Here is an 18,416-nt window from a genome sequence, read left to right on the forward strand (position 1 = left end):
TCCACTAAATGAGACCAGGAAATTCATTCAGACTTAACCAAGGCGTCTCCAAGCATAATTAAGCCTCTCGTGCTAATAGTTTTTTTGATAATGTTACATCTACTCAGAAGTGGGTGAAGTGAGGCAAAAAGGAGAAAAAAAAATATAAAAAGCTCAACAGCTCAGCATAAGTTGCCAGTGGAGCTCAGAAGACAGCACTACTCTGTCCCTGCCAGTGCCAGAAACATGACTTATCCAAGACCCCAAAGCTTTGGGGCTGTCTGTGTGTGTAGTATTGGTAAATAAAAGTGAAGAAATCTTTTTTTCCCAGTGCACATGTGGAGTGAAACAGTTGAGCCTGTGCAAGATTAGAGATCACCATCAGTATTTATGCAGATAAAAGGAGGATCTCAGGGTCTGTCTGAAATGCAGAGATGAAACATGAATTTGGGAGCTGACCAGCAGCATAATTTAGCACTAACAGTAGCATTACCTTAGACCTCTGTGTTAGCAGTTTCACATCACTTACTTTTAAAGCTCCATTCAACTACATAAAATGTCACTGCAAAGGAAAAAGACATCCTCTGTTCCTTGTATGCACTCAGGCAGGGGGTGAGCAAGGCAGTAACAGGTTTACATTTCAGAAAGAGGGATTTTCATTAGATGCAGGGAAAATGTTTCTTACAATAAGAACAGGAAAAATAGAGAAAAGAGCTGTTACAGAGTGTGCAGCCATCGGGAGGGAAGCCTGAAATCAAATAGTAAATGAATCCCTGTCAGTAATGGCATTGGATGGGCCTGCCCCAGAGAGGGACAGGGGATGACAGCTTCTGACCCCCTCCAGCCCTGATATAGCACCCAATAAAACTAACAGCAACAATTCCAAAAAGTGAATCTAAATCTATATTTAGTAATAAACACAAGACTTGAGTTTCATCCACTACCATAATTAATGTTTGTAATTAACTTTCAGATTGCAGGGCAAAAGGAGCTGTATTTCCAATAGCTGTAAAGAGCTATTTTTTCACACAGGTCAGGAGGAATTTGTATTAAATCAAATATTTACTGTTTCTTATGGCCTCTGATGAAAAAGCAAAGTGGCTTTAGCACTCCATCCCTCAGCACTGAGTGCAGCCACCCTCAACTTTCAAGGTTTGCTTGTTGGCAATGCCCAGAACTCAACTGCATCTCCTCTGAGCTGTGGTGAGCCCCGAGTGCCTCTTGTACTCAATTCCTTGATCTCACCACAGACTGTTTAAGTTAAAGCCCACAACTACCATGTGGGCAGATAATGAAAGCAACTGATGCTGCACTGATTAATCTGTTCCTCAGCACTGTTAGGAAACATAATGATCTCACAAGGGGCCTCATTCACTGCCACAGAGCAGCAGAGCTTTGAGCTGACACCTCAAATTAGCAGCACAAGCAATAACAGCTGGGGGTTTGTCTCAATATTTGTACCCAACTCTAAAATGAGCTGGCACCAGAAAAGTGCTATTTTTATACACAACGTTAGCCCAGGCAAATAATGGTCTAAATAGTGTCCAGGTGACATGAAGAAGCCACTGAAATAAAAATAACTGGTTGCCAATTTGTGGTTTCTGTTCTAGTATTAGTCTTTTGACAATGTGTTCACAAATGTTCTCATCACAGCAACGTGAGAGGCTCCAGCATCGTTAACTTGGGAAGCTGACATCAGAAATATGAACATCCCAAGGATAGAGAGGAAAGAAAATCTTTGTTTTAGAAATATATGGAAAAAATAAAGTAAATAAGCTTAGCACAGAATTATACACAAAACTGCCGACAGTGTTTACTGCTACAATTGCCTGGTTTTTCCCATTCTGTGGCTAATTTTAATTTGCATATAACTGTCAGATTTTAGCTATTTAAGTTTATTATAAAGGCCAGATGTTTAAGGCAGATTTTTTTTTCCTCCTTGAAGGAGTGAGACTACTTTCAAAACCATCAGGCTTTAGGGAAACAGAGTTATTATAATAACAGATTCTTTGTTTAACATGCCTGTTTTGTCACCTGGCAAGAAGCAGGATGCTCACACTTGCCCACAGTGATAACTTTAGGGCATATTAACTTAAGTCCTGTAATTACTGCATTAATTCTCCCTGGAGTCTGGCTGTGCCTTGGCTGGAGTCTCTGGGATGGGCAAGCTCAGGAGCTGAGGTTAAGAGCAAGGGACAGGGGAAAAGAGGACTTGCAGCAGGAAAATGTTGGGAAAAAACCAAGCATGAGCAAAATTAAGGATTTTGGTAACATACTGCCAAACCTTTCTGGTGTTACCTTTAGCCATGAATTTATAGAAAAATTATAGATAATTATAGATAATTTATAGATATTTTTAGATATGCACATACATATAATTATGCCTGAATTTATTTACTTATACCAACACCCAAATAAATGAAATATTCCAGAACAAGATAAAGCAGAGAACAGGATAAAGTAAAATAAAACATAATAAAGTTTATACAGAGAAAGTGGGTACAAATTTAATTGTGTACTTTGTTAGATGGTAAATCAAGAATGCCATTCATGTGGTCTGACACGAAATGTCTTATGGCTTCCCCTAGAGGAAGTTGCTTTTTCTGTGCACTGAAAGACATTGCTATTTTCCCACACAATCAAATCACCTCTATCAGCTGTACAAAATACATATACCAGTTGCATCTCCCAATTCTTTCTAACATCTATGCCTAGTGAGAGCTGGAAAAGCTTTTTAGAGAAGTTTCAATCAGCTTTTCAATCTTACATGGCACTTTAATTCTAGGCAGAAAATACAAATTCCATTCAGCCTGAATTAAAATATAAAAGCAGTGGTGCAAAGACAAGAGAATGCAGGCTGAAATTATTCTGCCACTGCTTTATTTTTGAATGAAGGATTCTCCAATGAGTTTTTCTTCTAAACTCAAAAATTGCAAATGAAACATTGGCTTTCCTTTTTATTTTTGAATCAAGAAATTTTCTCAGGTCTTTGCCCAAAGGCTACACAATTTTCAGTACACTGTATTGGGAATGCCTGCTGTGGCTCTAAGTCCCAATTACACCCACAATTTTGATTTGGACTAAAAGAAATAAAAGTATTTATGTGAACACTGAGTAAATCTTTTGCATCATTAGGGTGGTTTTGATGTTTCTCTGTGGTACCAAATTTCAGGGCTGATATTATTGCCTAAAACCACTGGGAACGACTCCAATTGTCATAATACCCAGCCCAATGTCTGCTGAAGTCAGAGCAAATCCCATTGCTGATTTCAGCAGGGAGTGAATCTAGTCCCTGCAATCCATTTATTTAGGCACAGATTTTCACAGGAGCCACCAAAATCAAATTGCATTCCCTTTAAACTCCCCTAAATTTTGTTTTGTAGATTCATTTGAAAAGCTCTTGTTAAATGAATTAATACAATCTTACAATACAATTATTTCACTTTAAGATAAATTCATTGTTAAGTAGAGTTGGTTTTGGGGTTTTTTAGGTTATACAGAGATACCAAGCATGGCTCTTGGTGTCCCCCAGCTGCATGCATGTCAGGAACTGTGGTTTATGGATTCTGTGCTGCTCCTGACAAAATCAATGGAAACGGTATTGGGTTCTCAATGCATACAGAGGTCTGAAAGCCTACCACAGTGAATTTATGGAAAAGATGAAAAAGAATCAACAACATGAAGTCAAATTATACAAACCTTATATTTGTTGCATCAGCTCCTCAGCAAAATAAAGCAGTTTCTCAGGTCCCTGCCTAAAGACTTCTTTCAGGTTAGTCCTTTCTGGAGCTGAAACAGCTTTATAAACACAATCCAATTCAAACTAACACAGTTCAACTCCAAAATTTGAAAGGAGCAAGCAACTTTGATCATTTGTTCAGGCTGATTGCTTGTAATGATGGAGATTTCCAAGGTAAAAGGTTTCAGCATTCAGTCAGCTGAGTGTTACTGTTTCCTTACAGGACTTCACCAAAAGACATTCTAAAGAAATTGATTAACATTGGATCAGAAAGGAATGGTATCATTCTTCAAAGCTGTGTTTTAATTTGTCCTGCCCTGAGTACACTGAAGCCTTATTGCTACAGCTTTATGGTAAAAAAATTCTATTCCATTCTCTATTCTTACAGCCTTCCCCCCACAATGAACATCAGTTCCATGCTCGTCTGAGTAACACACCACCAACAGAAAAGCCATTCTGAGGGGCAGACAGAAATCAGTTGCCTTTTCTGAGGCAGGGCAAATGATAAAAATGTTGTTCTGCATCCACTGTGGGTGCTCTGTGGCCATGCTCAGTCTCCCTGGGATGGTGACTGTGGCAGCCCATGAGCACCTCAGTGCCGCAATGCGGCAGCGCCTGCAGTGCTGCGGGACCCGCGCTGCCCCCTGGGAACAAAGAGGGACGAGCCACCAGCCCCACAGTGACATGGCACTGCTGGCAGCTCAGCCAAACGTAAAAGGGTCTACCAACACCTTGTAAGAGGTGGCAATGGGAACCCACAGAGCAGGGACTGCCAGAATCCCTGGGTTCAATTTTCTCCCAACAGCAGAACTAGCGGGTCCTGCAGGCAAAATAATGCCCCTTAATGCTCTGGCCAGAGCCCACTCTGATCTCAGTGCCTCAGCTGCCCCTCAGCTCCCAATGCCATTGGCATTCCCACTGGGAGAGAGCAGCAGGAAGAGCTCTTCCATAGCTCCAGCGAGAGGACAATGGCCATGGTGCGGCAAAGAACCTCAAAGGCAGCTCCTGGCTTTGGACAGCAGAGGAAGGAAACCAAGACAATCTTTTAAAGAGAGAACACTTCACCTTAACTGCCAAAATTGTCTCCCCAAAGTGCAAGAGACTGAGAAGGTATTTGTGGAATAATTTAATACTCTAACGGTATGTCATGCACCTATCTGCAATTCATCCATGCTGGAAATTAAGGCTAAAATACAGGCTAGCATAAATCCACATGAATGAAATAGGGATTGTGTGATACACACATTCTGTGAATTTAAACTTGCATGTATGGGCAATTGTTAAGGAAAAGTTACATTTTTAGAGGGAAGAAATGCTATGGAAGAACAAAGACTACATGTAGTTTCTAGACAAGGACAATTACGTTTCTTGGTAAAGCTGGAAAGGGATCTGCTTTCCATCAGGATTTTATTTTAATAAGGCATTAGACAGTGCTTGTGTGTATCACACAAGAAAAAGGTCAATATGTTTAAAAATGCCTATCTTTCCAATTTTTACATTTCTCCCAAACTCCACCTACCCATGAGAAGCAGCAATATCTGCTTATACCCATGCAATACAGGTAAGAAACCATCACAATCTGAACAGAAAATACTCACAGTGTTTCATTTGTCTCCAGTCCACAGAGAAAAAGCACAAAATAAAATATACACAGAAAAAATTCGACGCACCCATGATCTATTCAGGAATATTCTACAAGCGCGAGCCGTAGCTAAAGAAAAGGAGTCTATTGTTCTCCACACATGACCATTTATCTGCATGCACCCAAAATAAGATATACCTGCCATCGTGGAGGGTCTGTTTCGGCTGGAGTGGCTCACCTGGCTCCTAACGCCCTTCCCGCGGACGGGAAGACGGGATGTCTCACAGACAGAGACGGACCCAACCCTTTTAAGACACCACTGGAATTGCCCAAGGAGCCAGTAGGAAGCGTGGGTGCTGCGGGGTGGGCTCCCCCTCCCCAGAGCCCGCCCAGCCTGCAGCCGCCTCCTGCACCAGCGGGGGCTCCTGGTGGCCTCCAAGGCGGCGTCGCAGAGGTGCTGCATTGCGGCAATCCATCGATCCCCGTCCTGCAATGGGGGCCAAAACCAGCCATGTGCCCCACGCTCCCTTCTCCAGCAAAGCCCTGCTGCTCTCAGACGCAACCCAACGGAGACCTTGCCCAGTCTGTGCTGCTTCACCCCTCCAGCACAGCCATCAGCCTGGCTTGCACTGTGTTCTCATCTCTTTACCCTCAAATAAAGCCCACTCCAAGTGATAGTCTGGTGCTTATGGACCAAGAAGCCTCACCCCACCCAGCACTGAGAAGACAAGGCGGATAAAAGCAATTTTAAAAAGTCAACGGCACAACTCAACGTCGTTTCCATCAATGGCTTTATGTAGCCATTGATGCTTTTTCAACTGGCCAAGCTATTTTCTCTAAAACAATCCAGCAACATGGTACATCGTAACAAAGGTTTCTGGATGGTCTTATAGCATTTCTAGATTTGTTTCTTAAGGATGTGCAGATGTCCCAAGCATGGCCATCCATCGCTCATAAAGATTAAATCCAATGCATTGAGATTATTCACCTCAAAATAAAAATGTAATGGACGTTTTCTAAACGCAAAGAAATGTAATGCTGCTTCAAAAATATTGAACCAGTTAACAAGAAATGGCTTCATTTATGATAACTTAATAAACATAGAAATAGTGATTATTTGTCTTCCTATGACTTTGACATTATTTTTTACTTCTGTCCTAAAAGCAGCTCTTAAATTTTCTTTATTCCTATGCCCAGGACTAGATAAGCTACATAAATAAAATCTAACTTATATTTATCTTATTTCTACCTTTTAAGTTTTAAAAATTATTTTTCTTCATTTAACCTTAATTTTAAAATGCTTTCATCATCACATATACACACATATATACCTACATTGCATGCATAACCTTTTGAACAGCAAGAAAAAAGACACTATTTGATCTTTAGATCAAAAGCAGTTTTACCAATGCATTTTTTTCAGCTGCAGATATAGTTATCTACTTCACTTCCAAGAAGTTCCAAGCTATCTACGTATTACTGATTTGATTTCTAATTTACTACAGACACAATATTATTGTCCTAGCTAAAAATACTGGATAATGCCAGTAATAAGTAATGCATAGTACCCTGGTCCCTGCAGCTACAGTTTAAGGTAAAATATCTGACATCTTGCTTCAATTGGGAGCTCAACAATCCTTGTATTCAGAGCTACCATAACAGTTTTACTCTCTCTTTCCAGGCTTCTGAGTCCTCCCTTGAACAAAGACTGGCTACAGCTCAGAGCCTTTGTCTCTGTTGTACTTAGCACAGCAGAGGGACAAAAGCAACCTCTGAAAAAGACAAACCATCTACCCCCCTACTGGTCACAACAATGCCTTTAGCTGCACACAATAAAAAAGAAGGGAAACAGTTGTGTGTTTTGAAATGTTTTTGCATTGATCATTTTTTGCTGTTGTGACTGAGCCCGGAGGAAGCAGGAGTTCCCACACACACCACCAGCTCCAGACCCCAGTGTCGCAGGAGGGCTGAGGACATCCCGGGATGTTGGACAGTGATATCACAGGAACCTGTGTGCACACACATGCAGCCTCCCCCCAGCCACAGAGGCTGCATTGGTGCCAACAGAACCACATCCATCTCCTGGAGCATCGTGATCCTGCTGCCTTGGGGAGTCACAGAAACAATGAACTGCAGAGTACGGCATAAAATGACTGCTCATGCACCTTGAGCTCGTCATGCTCCCTCAGAAGTGTGTCATCGCCTCAACTTTATCAGCAAGGAGTTTCATTCCATCCTAGCCTTCAGCTCAGCTCTTGGTTAAGGTGTTGAGCTGCACATCAGCATGAAACACACAGCTGAGTGTCCTCTGGATTAAGTCGTTCACATTCATTTGACTTTCAACAGTCAAAATGCTTGTTCTACATCTTTTGCGTTACTGACGAAGAAACTGTATTAGTCAAAGGGGAGGGAGGGCAGGTCACAAGATGAGCAGAGCATGCAAATGAAACAATTAATATCACAGGAGAAAAGGTGTGCCAGAAATCTCTATCTCCTGGAGTTTTGACTTTGGAATCTCTCGGAGCAGTGACTGCAGCACCAGGCTTAAACGACACAACCCATAAAACTGGGCTCCCTCAAAAAGCAAACTGGTGAGTGATTCATGAAACTAATAATTCTAACCTGCCACTGCTCTTATCTTGGTAAGTTCTGCAGCCTGTACGGCTCCAGGCTATTCTTAAAGGGAAAAAACCCTCCAACCTAATGGGGCAGGGAAGGAGAATGAGCACAGCATTCAACTACTACATATGCTCCAGGAAGGGAAAAATCCATCTTTCTAAATATGTAACATAATTAGGCATCCGGACCAAGGGCTGATAGAAATGTTCATCAATTTGCAAGGACATGCCTGAAATACGGCAGGATTAGCAAAATCATTGATCAATGAATTTATGCAAATATATTCTCCCCATAAAGAGAGAGTTACATTACATCTGTAACAGGCATCAGTGATTTTCAGAGACCCTCTCTTAGCCACTCTTATTTTGTCTCGGCTGGTCTTTGATATAAAGCCTGTCACCATGGTGCCATCTGGACAGTGTTCCTTTCACCATGCCGTACTTCCAACCTCCCATTTGTAATCTGCTGTACAACAGGGGTTATCTCAGATTTCATTTCCACATCTTGAGCAGGGACACCAGATCTCCCACGGACATGCATCAGCAAATAAAAACATTTCTTATCAAGCAACCACGTATGCAGCCCATCTTCCCTCCATCAACTCGTCAGGCTGATTATGCATCTCCTTTCCCTAGGGTGCACTGGGGGGGCACTCCACTTTCTACAAGTTCACCCAAAAAAAGGCATTTCTGCAGTTAATCTTATCTCTGACTATTTCTGTAACTGAAACCTTGTAGTAACCACAGCCAGGTTCTCTGGGAGCCTCTCTCCTTCCCTTGCAGACAGCAATACAGGAGGCAGGAAGAATGGGAAGAGAAGAAACTAAGGGACAGTCTAACAAATAACAGAGTGAAGAGAAGGGGAAATTCCCATCTGTCTATTGGTACCTCTGTACTCTGGGCACACAATTTCTCTATTGCCAAACCAACCGTTGACTTCCTCTGGCATAACTTGATTGATTGTCTGTGAGACAAGCTCAACATAGAAAACTGTGGATCCTCCTACAAATGCCAAACTCCTTGTTTTTCACCTGATTTCACCAAGCAGGTGGATACTTCAATTAACTGCCAATGGTTACTCCCTTCCATTACTTTTTATTACACATATCATTTTTCCATACTGACTGATGAAATAACTAAAGATTTTAAATTGCTTTTATTAATTTACATACATTTGAGCTAATACACACCCTTGGGTAAAAAATAACCCCAAACAAACCAACAACAACAAAAAAAACAAAACCAAAAAACCCTAAAATCCAAACAACAAAAAATATAAATCAAAAACTGCAATAATTTAAATTTCACTGTACTCAAGTGTAAGTAAACTAGTTATGCACATCATTTGACAAAGAATTCTCATTTTCATTATTGTATTTAGGCATTTTGGTATCAGTTATAGGAACGTGATTTACAGAGTTTAAATTTGATCCTGATTGCCTCCACCGGTCGTAATTTGCAGGAAAATAGAGGAGGAAATCACATTTGTGTGGCATTTTCAGGCTTTCATTAAGCAGTGACATCTCATATATTTAGAATTATGTCATGACTTTCGCTCCCTGTCTCTCCAGGTTGTGAAAGCAAATAAAAATCTTCTATCTAGTTAAGACATGCCCAGAATAGCATTTTGCAAATAAGTAAAACTGACTACATAACTGAGCGTTCAGCATACAGAGGCAACCCTAGGAACAATTAAACCCTGGCTGTGGCACAAAATATTGATTCACGTTCAGAAAAGTTCTTAAAAGTTTGCTATGACAAAAGGCAGTGTGCATTATAATCACACTCACCCATGACATCTCTATTAGAAATTGCACAGACTAAACCTTTTATCAAAGAATAGTTTATAACAGGAACATATTGAATCCAAACAAGGACGGCTGGAATAATCCAAATTTTTACCCACTGGTCAAATGGTTGCAAAGCCTGGCTGTGGCAGACAATGCCCAGAGCTGGGGCTGCAGGCCAGGCTGGTGTGACAGACCGGCTGTGTCCCACCCAACGCGGCTCGGGGCTGAGCTGGAGCTCAACAACATCGGCACAGCCCTTACAGCTCAGTGGTTTTGTGGGTTTGCCATGGAGCAGGGAGAAGAGTGTAGCAGAAATATTTGGAAAGAAAAGGTTCTGCATACAAGACAGAAGGACTTCAATTTCTCTCATTACTTTAAGATTTTAGGAAAGGAAAGGTGGTGTAAGTTTATTTACCTTTATTACATTTTGCAATCAGAAGAAATTATCTTTTTAATATAATACATTTAGGGCTCATTTGGAACTGAAGTCACAAATATTTGGATGACTATACTTGCACTTTTTCATCATTACTTGTGGATTAATTGGCACGATGTTTCACACTAAGGGACCCAAAGTGGACTGGTGGATCCCTGAGCGCGTGTGGCTACGGGCTCAACGGCAGTCAGTTCTCATTCATTCCAAAAACAGGTGAAACTCAGGAGGGAGCATTTTAAACTCAGCCATATGATATGAAAGACCTGCAATTAATGTGGCTAACAACAAACAAACCCCCAAATCATTCTGTACTAGCTCTGTACAGCAAGAACCCATGTGACTTCTTTAACAGAATACTACCCACAGACCTCCTAGGATTAGCTCTTGGTATGATAAAATCTTATGCAACAAACAGAATGTGTTCAAGCTCTGGACCCTCTGGCTATCATTCTAAAGCAGGAGAAAAACAGCTTTTACAATATAAAAAAAAAAAAAAAAGGAAACACTCCACCTAAGTTGTCAACAATGACTTGTAATTCTTTCTGTGCTGTCCACACAAAACAACTCCCATGCCACCGCACAGTTTTCCCATTATCCCAGAGAGACAAAACAATGACAAATAAATTAATGGGCTTTTTGCTAAACTGAGTTGTTTCTTACTGAGAAAAATGCTTCAGCCCTCCCAGTTTAATGACAATAGTATGCTCAGGCACTCAATATAACCAGTTTATCCAGTTTGAGCTTGTTGAACTATCTTAAAATCAATTTCTTTTATTCATGTGTCCTAAGAGACTGGAAGTGAAATTCTGAACCCTAGACATGTTTTATCTCATATCCTTAATAATTTTGGGCATTTGGAAATAAAACCATGGACTAATTTCTAGACTACAAAGTATATGAACAGCATATTGTCACACCACAAAGGATAATGGCTGATCATTTTGAAGACTACACTGGGTTTTTCGTTTGGTCTTGAGGTTTTTTTTAATAACCTTTAATCATACTTTCAGCTACAGTAACAGATATTTCTCAATAATACTGTTATTGCCAGATATTGCCACAGGACCTGAGTAAAAATTAAGCAGAGCAGAGACCTTCTCCTTCTAAAAAAATCTTTAATTAGCAAAGGTTTCCCACCAATTTTCTTCAACATTTCTGTGCATTTCTATGCTAACAAGTCATAAGACAGTTAATACCTTTTGCCACTCATTTAGGAACACATGACCATTTTCCATTTTATCACTGTTTCAGTTGTTGCACACACTTTTCTGCATCTTGGAATGCAAGACCAAACCTATTGAAATATGTTTTACAAAAAGGGGGACACAGGAATTATGTCAACAAGAAAAAATTCCTATTTTATCAACAGATATAAACCAAATCCTTCATGAGAATCTGTTCAGAAAATCTGAGACGAGAATGAAAAAGCCAGCCCCAGCACAGAACTACCAGGACAGGATGTTTAAGTCCATCAGTTCTGCAGGTCATTTCTCAGACATCATTTTCAACTTGCTGCATGGGCAAAGACAATCAAGAGAAGGCACCAAAGCGCTTTATACTCAATATGTTTGCATCTTTTAACCCAAAACTCAGCATCAGCAGTAGTACTCAGCACCTGCTTTAGGGTCTAGGTAGGTGAGGCCATAAAACCAGTGACACTCTTTGTGTCACGGGGACACAGAGGCTCCTAAGCACAGAGGTGACCAAGAGCGCCAAGGCGTTGGCAGCCGCATTCCGTGCCCTGGGCTGCTCCCAGCTGCAGCTGAAGTTCCCAGCTCCCTGCACCACGCCAAGTTCTCAACTTGGGCACAAATTTCAGCCTGGTTTTCAGCTCTGCCTCTGTGCTGTTCGTTGGTATGGGAAGATATTTATAACGCAAAACAAGAAAACGAGAGTAGTATTGAAAACAACTTGTTGGTGAGAAGGAATAAGCCACACGGGTCACGGCGTGCTCTGCATTTTGAAGGATAACTGCACAAAAATTCCTTTCTTTCTATTGAAGAGCTACTGAATCACCAAGCTCCTTGAAGGCATGTTTTTTGAGGAGCTCAAGGTGAATGAAACGTGCAATCCAGAAACCAACGTGTTTCTAAAGAAAGTATTCTTAGTTTGTTTTTTGAGCACGGCTCTGCCCCGAGTTATAGACAAAATTTAGAATTCTGTACTCAGGCCGTGTGTGAGGAGAAAAGTACAGGAATGGAAACACTGATTATCAAAAAATCACAAGATTTCAGTAAAATAAAGAAGAAATACATTATTTGGTACTCTGGCAAACTGTTCAAAGAGATAATTGGATTTATTTTTGCAAGAATCATTGAATATTTTCTACATACCGCATTATATGTTAAAATATATCTGCATAAAATGCACAGTGGGTCTGAAAGGTTGAAATTTGGTTTCATTTGTTAATGTTCTTTGATGGGTCAGATTGTTGCAAATTTTAACATTTATGACTGTTTTACAACTAAAGATATTATATTCTCTGGGGCATTTAGCAAATTTATTTTGATAGAATAAATTCTCAGACTTTCTTTGAAGATAAACATGGGAAAAAATTCAGATTATGTTGGAAGTATAAAACACACATTTTGTGACTGCAAGAAAAATAAGCTTAGAAATAGATACTATCAATGTGTTTTCTCATCTTTTAGAATTAATATAGATTATTTTTCCTGTAGCAGTGTATCTGTGCTGAAAATTAAAAATGCACTAAATAACTCATTATGATCTATTTTATATATCCTCATTGCCTCATCTTTTCCCACCCATAAATAACTAGCATAGAAGTAACCAACTGAAAACAGAGAGGTAAATAAACTAATTCAGCATTTACTAGAACGTGGGGAGAAGGAATGCATTCTTAGCAAGTTCTGCAGAGCCTGCAGAACTCAGTATATTGCAAAAAAGGGCTCCATTTATTGTCCAGCCTATTTAGTGAGAGTTATAGCACAGTCTGCTGTCAGGGGAGGACTGATTCACTCTCTGCAGATACAGACAATCAGTTCATCAAAAGGAAAAAAAAAAAAAAGCCAATTTTAGAGGAGTTCCATTTTTATCCTTTCTTCTTTTCTTTCACCACACAGTAGACTTTTCAAGCTGACAGACAAGTAAAATTTTATAGTGGTAACACATTACTTTTCCTGAAAAGTGCTATTACTATAGAATTCAAACAATACTGTTGATAACATAAGTTGCCAGGTAAGAAACTCTGCAGAAACCTTCTGCTAGCTCAATATGAACAACACATACTATCTGATCCACATCAGGGTCCCAGCCTGGGGGACAGAGGGGCCGTGACAGACACGGCCACCACCAGGTCCCTCAGACAGCTGAGCTCTGCTGACACAGAGGGCAGAGCTCCTTGGAGCATCAGTCTGAGCTGGAGCCAGCCCTTGGGGACAGCCCTGTGCATCACCAGAGCGTTCAGACCCCGTGGAGTAGCACAGGGCTGCCCGTCCAGCCCCGCTGCTCTGCCTCCTCTCGGGACATGTCGTGACTCTGCTGAGTCTCCAGATGCCAGCAGTGGCTGAGGCAGGTGCTTATTTCATCCACCTACCATTTGCTGTTTCATCCCATGTAATTTAAGGGCAAGCTCTGCAGCAGCCAGGCAGGCCTTCCCTGCTGTAGGAAGGTGTGCACTGGGTCAGGGCTGCTCTCACATTAACTCACGGTGTGTGAGGAGGGTTTGAATTTTGGAGAGGTCGCGTGTCCTTCCTGCCCCCCCCATTTCAGCTCAGAATTATGTGCTTTCATGAGTACTGACACTCAGCTTTGCAGGATTAACTTTGGGGTGACAGGGAAAGCTTTACAGCAGTTCATATTGTGAAAACCTATTCTAGAAAAGGTCTTTAAGTGAACAAGTTGCAATAAGTAATAAGCGAATTATCTGCACAGATACCAAGTTCAGGATAATATTGGATTTACATTACAATGACAGCGCTCCAAATCTAATGTGCTGCGTCTCTGGTAGAGTCAGCTTTCACTGTCAAAACCTTTTATTCAGTATGTGCTGCAGCTTTAACAGCCTATGTGTAAAGTTTGTGGTACATGAAGAGCACAACGTGGTGTTATTTCAGCCCTCAGAGAAGGATCCTCCCCAAAAGCCAATGACTGCACTGAACAAGCCTGCCAAGCGCCCGTCTCTCCTCCCTCTTACACACCAAACACCTTTGAAACAGCTTTTGTCTAGGGCAGCGGTCACCGATCTCGCAATATTGCTGCCCATGAACCTGTTCCCCATCCTGTGCTCGCCATCGGGGCAGGATTCTGGCTGCAGATCACACGCCGGACACGCCGGGAATGCTGCTGAACCCATCTGCTCCAGGCAGCAGCCAGGGCAGCGATCTCCGCGCTCCTCAGAGCGCACACGGCGCCTATTGTGGTTTAATTAGCAGCGCAGCCGGCCCGGGGAAGGCTGAGATCGCACCTGCTGAGGTGGGCAGCGAGGCTGCAGAGCCCCCAGCCCCGGCAGCACTGCAGCACACAGCGCTGTGGGGACAGCCACCCCCCACCGCCCCGGCACCAAGTCCACTCACAGGATCTCCAGGTCGCGCAGCGCTCGGAAGGCTCCATCTTCGATGCAGCTGATCTGGTTGTTGTCCAGTTGCCTGCAGAAAGGAAGGGAGAGGATGAAGGCTGGCTCGGAGCGCCAGGTTGGGGCTTCCCTGTCAGCGAGGTGTCCCTCCACCCCCTCGCAGCGCCTGCTCAGCTGCCACGCTGCTCGGGGCTGCTCGCGGCTGTCTGACAGCGCTGCACGCTCCCGCACACTGAAGCCTGTCAGGTCTCAGTAAATATTAATTGCGCCTTTTTTTTTTTTTTGGCCTTTTTTTTTTTTTTTTTTTAAGGCAGAAGGGAGTAATTTCATTACATTAGGGCATCCAATCCATTATGAGCTTTTACCGTCATGTCACTGAAACAATTTCATTAAGCTAAAGGCCTGTAAATCATTGGAGGTCACTGGGCTGCCCTCCGTGACCTCACAGAATGCCGTTTTTTCTTTTACTGGAAGTTGGAGTCCTCTGTCCTGACAGTACTAAATCTTCAGGCTTTATCTACCCAAGAGCTGTGAGAGTGCATAGGGAATATACCAATTCCAAATTAGACTCAACTAATCTAATTTTATAGTCTTTTTATTATTCTAAGCACCAAATGTCTGTGGTGGTTCGATGCCTCTCTGCATTGTTACTGGTCCCATCTGGTAGCCCTTTCTATTGAAAGATTTCTGACTAAATACAGGTTCTGTCTAACTGCATCAGGGAGAGCAATCCAGTGACAAAAAGCATTATACACATGTACACTTAAAACACTATTTTGCTTCAAAACATGTAATTTAATATTTGGGTGGCGGAGTTCTCTCATTTGTCTCCCTGTATGCGCATGATTTAAATGTATTTTGCAATACATGTGGATGCAGCAAGACAGCTACATCTGTCTCCTCTCCTTAAAAGAATTAAAGTTGTAATTTAAAATTCAGTGATTACATTTTCTGACATCTGATCCCTTAAATTTTACACTTAAAGAAATAAAATTACATATCCAGTCACATGCAAGTAAAATATCTGCATTTCATGAAAAAATAGATGCAAGCTCCTGACTATCTGTTACTGCCCTTTGCACAGCATAAACTTTGGATTCGATGAGGCAGAGACCTTTTGTACCATGTGGGTAAAGTATCTTGAATAAAGATATAAAGATTACGCTGTAGTTTCTGATTTTTATGAAATATATATATATATATATATATATATATATGCAACTATAGGAAATATTTAACACCACGTATAGTATGGTTGTATAGTTTGATCAACTACTTTCCAATTATTCCCTGTATCTAATTTTTGGTCTAAATAGACATTTGCAGCTATTTTCTTATTATACAACAATGAAGCACAAACAGAGCAAACACAGTCTCTATGAGCCCCTCTAAATACTGAGTTTGATCTGCTAACATTGAGCATCCTGGACATGTACATCTTTGACAACCACGGGACACTTACCCTTTGTGATGGAGTTTGTATCAATGAACACAGTATTTTTTATGAGTTAAAGTACAGGAAACCCCACTCACACTCTAAGGTCTACTAAAAACCTTAGGAACCATAAAGCCCCAACTAAGATTTCTTATAGCATTTGCTAACTTTGGAAAACTTTGAGAATTTGGCAAAACTTCAGCAATGTCTCCAATACTGGCAGACAGTGGGATGTACAAACCTCCAAAAGGGATTTTTCTGTGTGTAGGAGTTCATGCACGGCATATATACGTATCTGGATAAATGTATATATATATACATATTTATGTTCTCTCTGTTTCTCTGACCATCTGCGAAAGATCCTAAAATCTCTCTGTTTCTGACTGCTGAGAAGACTTGTCCTGATATCCCTGTTTAATTGACAAAAATTTGTGGCTCCAGCGGAAGGGATGGTGCATTTTGGAGAGGAATAAACTTCAAATGAGTTAAATACAGTGCTTTCTGCATGATTAAGTGCTTTACACTTAGCTTTATTAAGCAGAAGGTTGGCAGATATTAACACGATGAGGTGAATGGAGCCTCAACTTGAGAATCACCTCTCCCTCTCCTCTACGGGAAGTACTAGATATTGCACGATTTTTATTGGAGTTATACTATGATATTGATTTTTCTGCCAAATGCACTAAAATAAGCAAATAAACCCCACAGCGTGCTACTCTCAAAGCCTTCTGATTAAAGGGATTCCTTGGTGGGTATTGTATTTTTAAAAAAACTGCTACTCTCATAGATTGATTTTTGCTGAAAAAGCGTAATGACCATTTTAATCATATTTCCACAGGTCCAGTCATGCCACTGCCAACAACCAGGTTTAGTCTGTGTGATCGATGCACAGGATCACAGCAAAGGAAACCTCTCGATGCTCAAAGACACCCAGTTAAGCAGGGTTATCAGTAAATAGGGAACATATTCATTAGTGATACACCCTGATTCTCTGGCCCATAACCAATTCTTCACAGTCTCTGGGGTGAAACTCACATGTTTAATGCTCCTTTGTCACAGAGCTCCTGTCTCCTGGTATCTATCACCCCAACACATTTGCATCTGCATTGAAACATGAGAATTTCTTCTCAAAAGGAAAAGAACTGCTAGTTGTCTTAAAATTAGGTTTTAAGACCCTCTGACTCCCTATTTATTTCTCTGTGTGTAAAGATGGAAATCCTATTTCTGTGCATCTGTACAGCACCCTGGTGAGCCGTTCAGTCAAGACTAGAAATTTGAGAGTTTAGATCTAAATGTCTTCCTTGCACAACAAAGTGATAAGTTTAAAGTTTTGGGAAAAGTTTAAGGGAAGTCTTACAGAAAGCCAAGGTGTCCAGCACATCTTTTTATGCTTATGAAGACAAAACAAAGCCCCTGTGATGTGGACTAGCAGCCAGCTCACACACTCGGTGTGGGCAGGCTGTGCACGTGGCTCCTCCAGGGGCCAAACAGACATCCCTAACATTTGTTGAGAAGAACATCTTACTTGGATAAAATTAACCATATGCAGAGAAGGTAAAATTTCAACTTAAAAATAGCCCAATATTTCAGAGCAGGTGGAACCTACATTTCCCTGAGGAACATTGTGACCCATCTCCCACCTCTGCATCCTGAACAGAGCACTCAGAGCACAGGTCAGCTTCCTGAGACACACCTCACCTGCTCCAGGCTTACAGGGGAATTTCTAAAAATGGTCTTGGGCTGCAGAAGCCTTGGTTCAGGTTTAAATGGCACCTCTATTTGTCAGCACTCATAGCCTTTCTAGAAAATCTTTTCCTTGAGATTGCAAATGGGTTGTTATGCACGTAGTGGTGCAACATGCTGGTGCTAAAAGGTCAGACAACACAAACTCAGATTTAAGAGGCAATTTTAAAAATACATGGACAAAATCACTTTCCAGACCTGCATTTACTCTGCCTTTTGAAGGAATGCAGCACTGGGCTCAGACTTTATCTAAACCCACCAAGTGATTTGACTGCCTCTGACCAAAAAACGTCCTCACAGAGAAACACCGAGCTGCTGAAGGATGAATGAAACCACAGTAACTGAGCTGTGTGACACCTCCAAATTTTGCTGAGTTACATAGAGATCTAACTTTGATTTTGGCTGGAGTGTTTGGGTGAAATGCTGAATCTCTCATGCATCAGCCACAAAGCAGTGAAGCTGAGCAGACCCAGCTCCCAGAGCTGGGCTGGGCGATGCTGCCAGGGCAGGGCAGCTGAGATCCCGGCTGGGACAGCCAGCAGCTCCCCTGGGATTGAATT

At 41.5% G+C, this 18,416-nt stretch overlaps 1 protein-coding gene across 3 annotated transcripts in view; it reads right to left on the reverse strand.

Moving 5' to 3' along the window:
• SLIT3 (slit guidance ligand 3) overlaps window positions 1–18,416 on the reverse strand; it is a 494,867-nt gene that overhangs the window by 206,137 nt on the left and 270,314 nt on the right. For all 3 annotated transcript variants that reach the window (XM_077186384.1, XM_054642751.2, XM_077186385.1), the window contains one exon: window positions 14,680–14,751. In XM_077186384.1, the coding sequence (XP_077042499.1) occupies window positions 14,680–14,751 (72 nt within the window). The remainder of the gene's footprint in view (window positions 1–14,679; window positions 14,752–18,416) is intronic.

The sequence above is a fragment of the Agelaius phoeniceus genome, chromosome 15 (assembly GCF_051311805.1).
Source record: "Agelaius phoeniceus isolate bAgePho1 chromosome 15, bAgePho1.hap1, whole genome shotgun sequence".
NCBI classification, from domain to species: Eukaryota; Metazoa; Chordata; class Aves; order Passeriformes; family Icteridae; genus Agelaius; species Agelaius phoeniceus.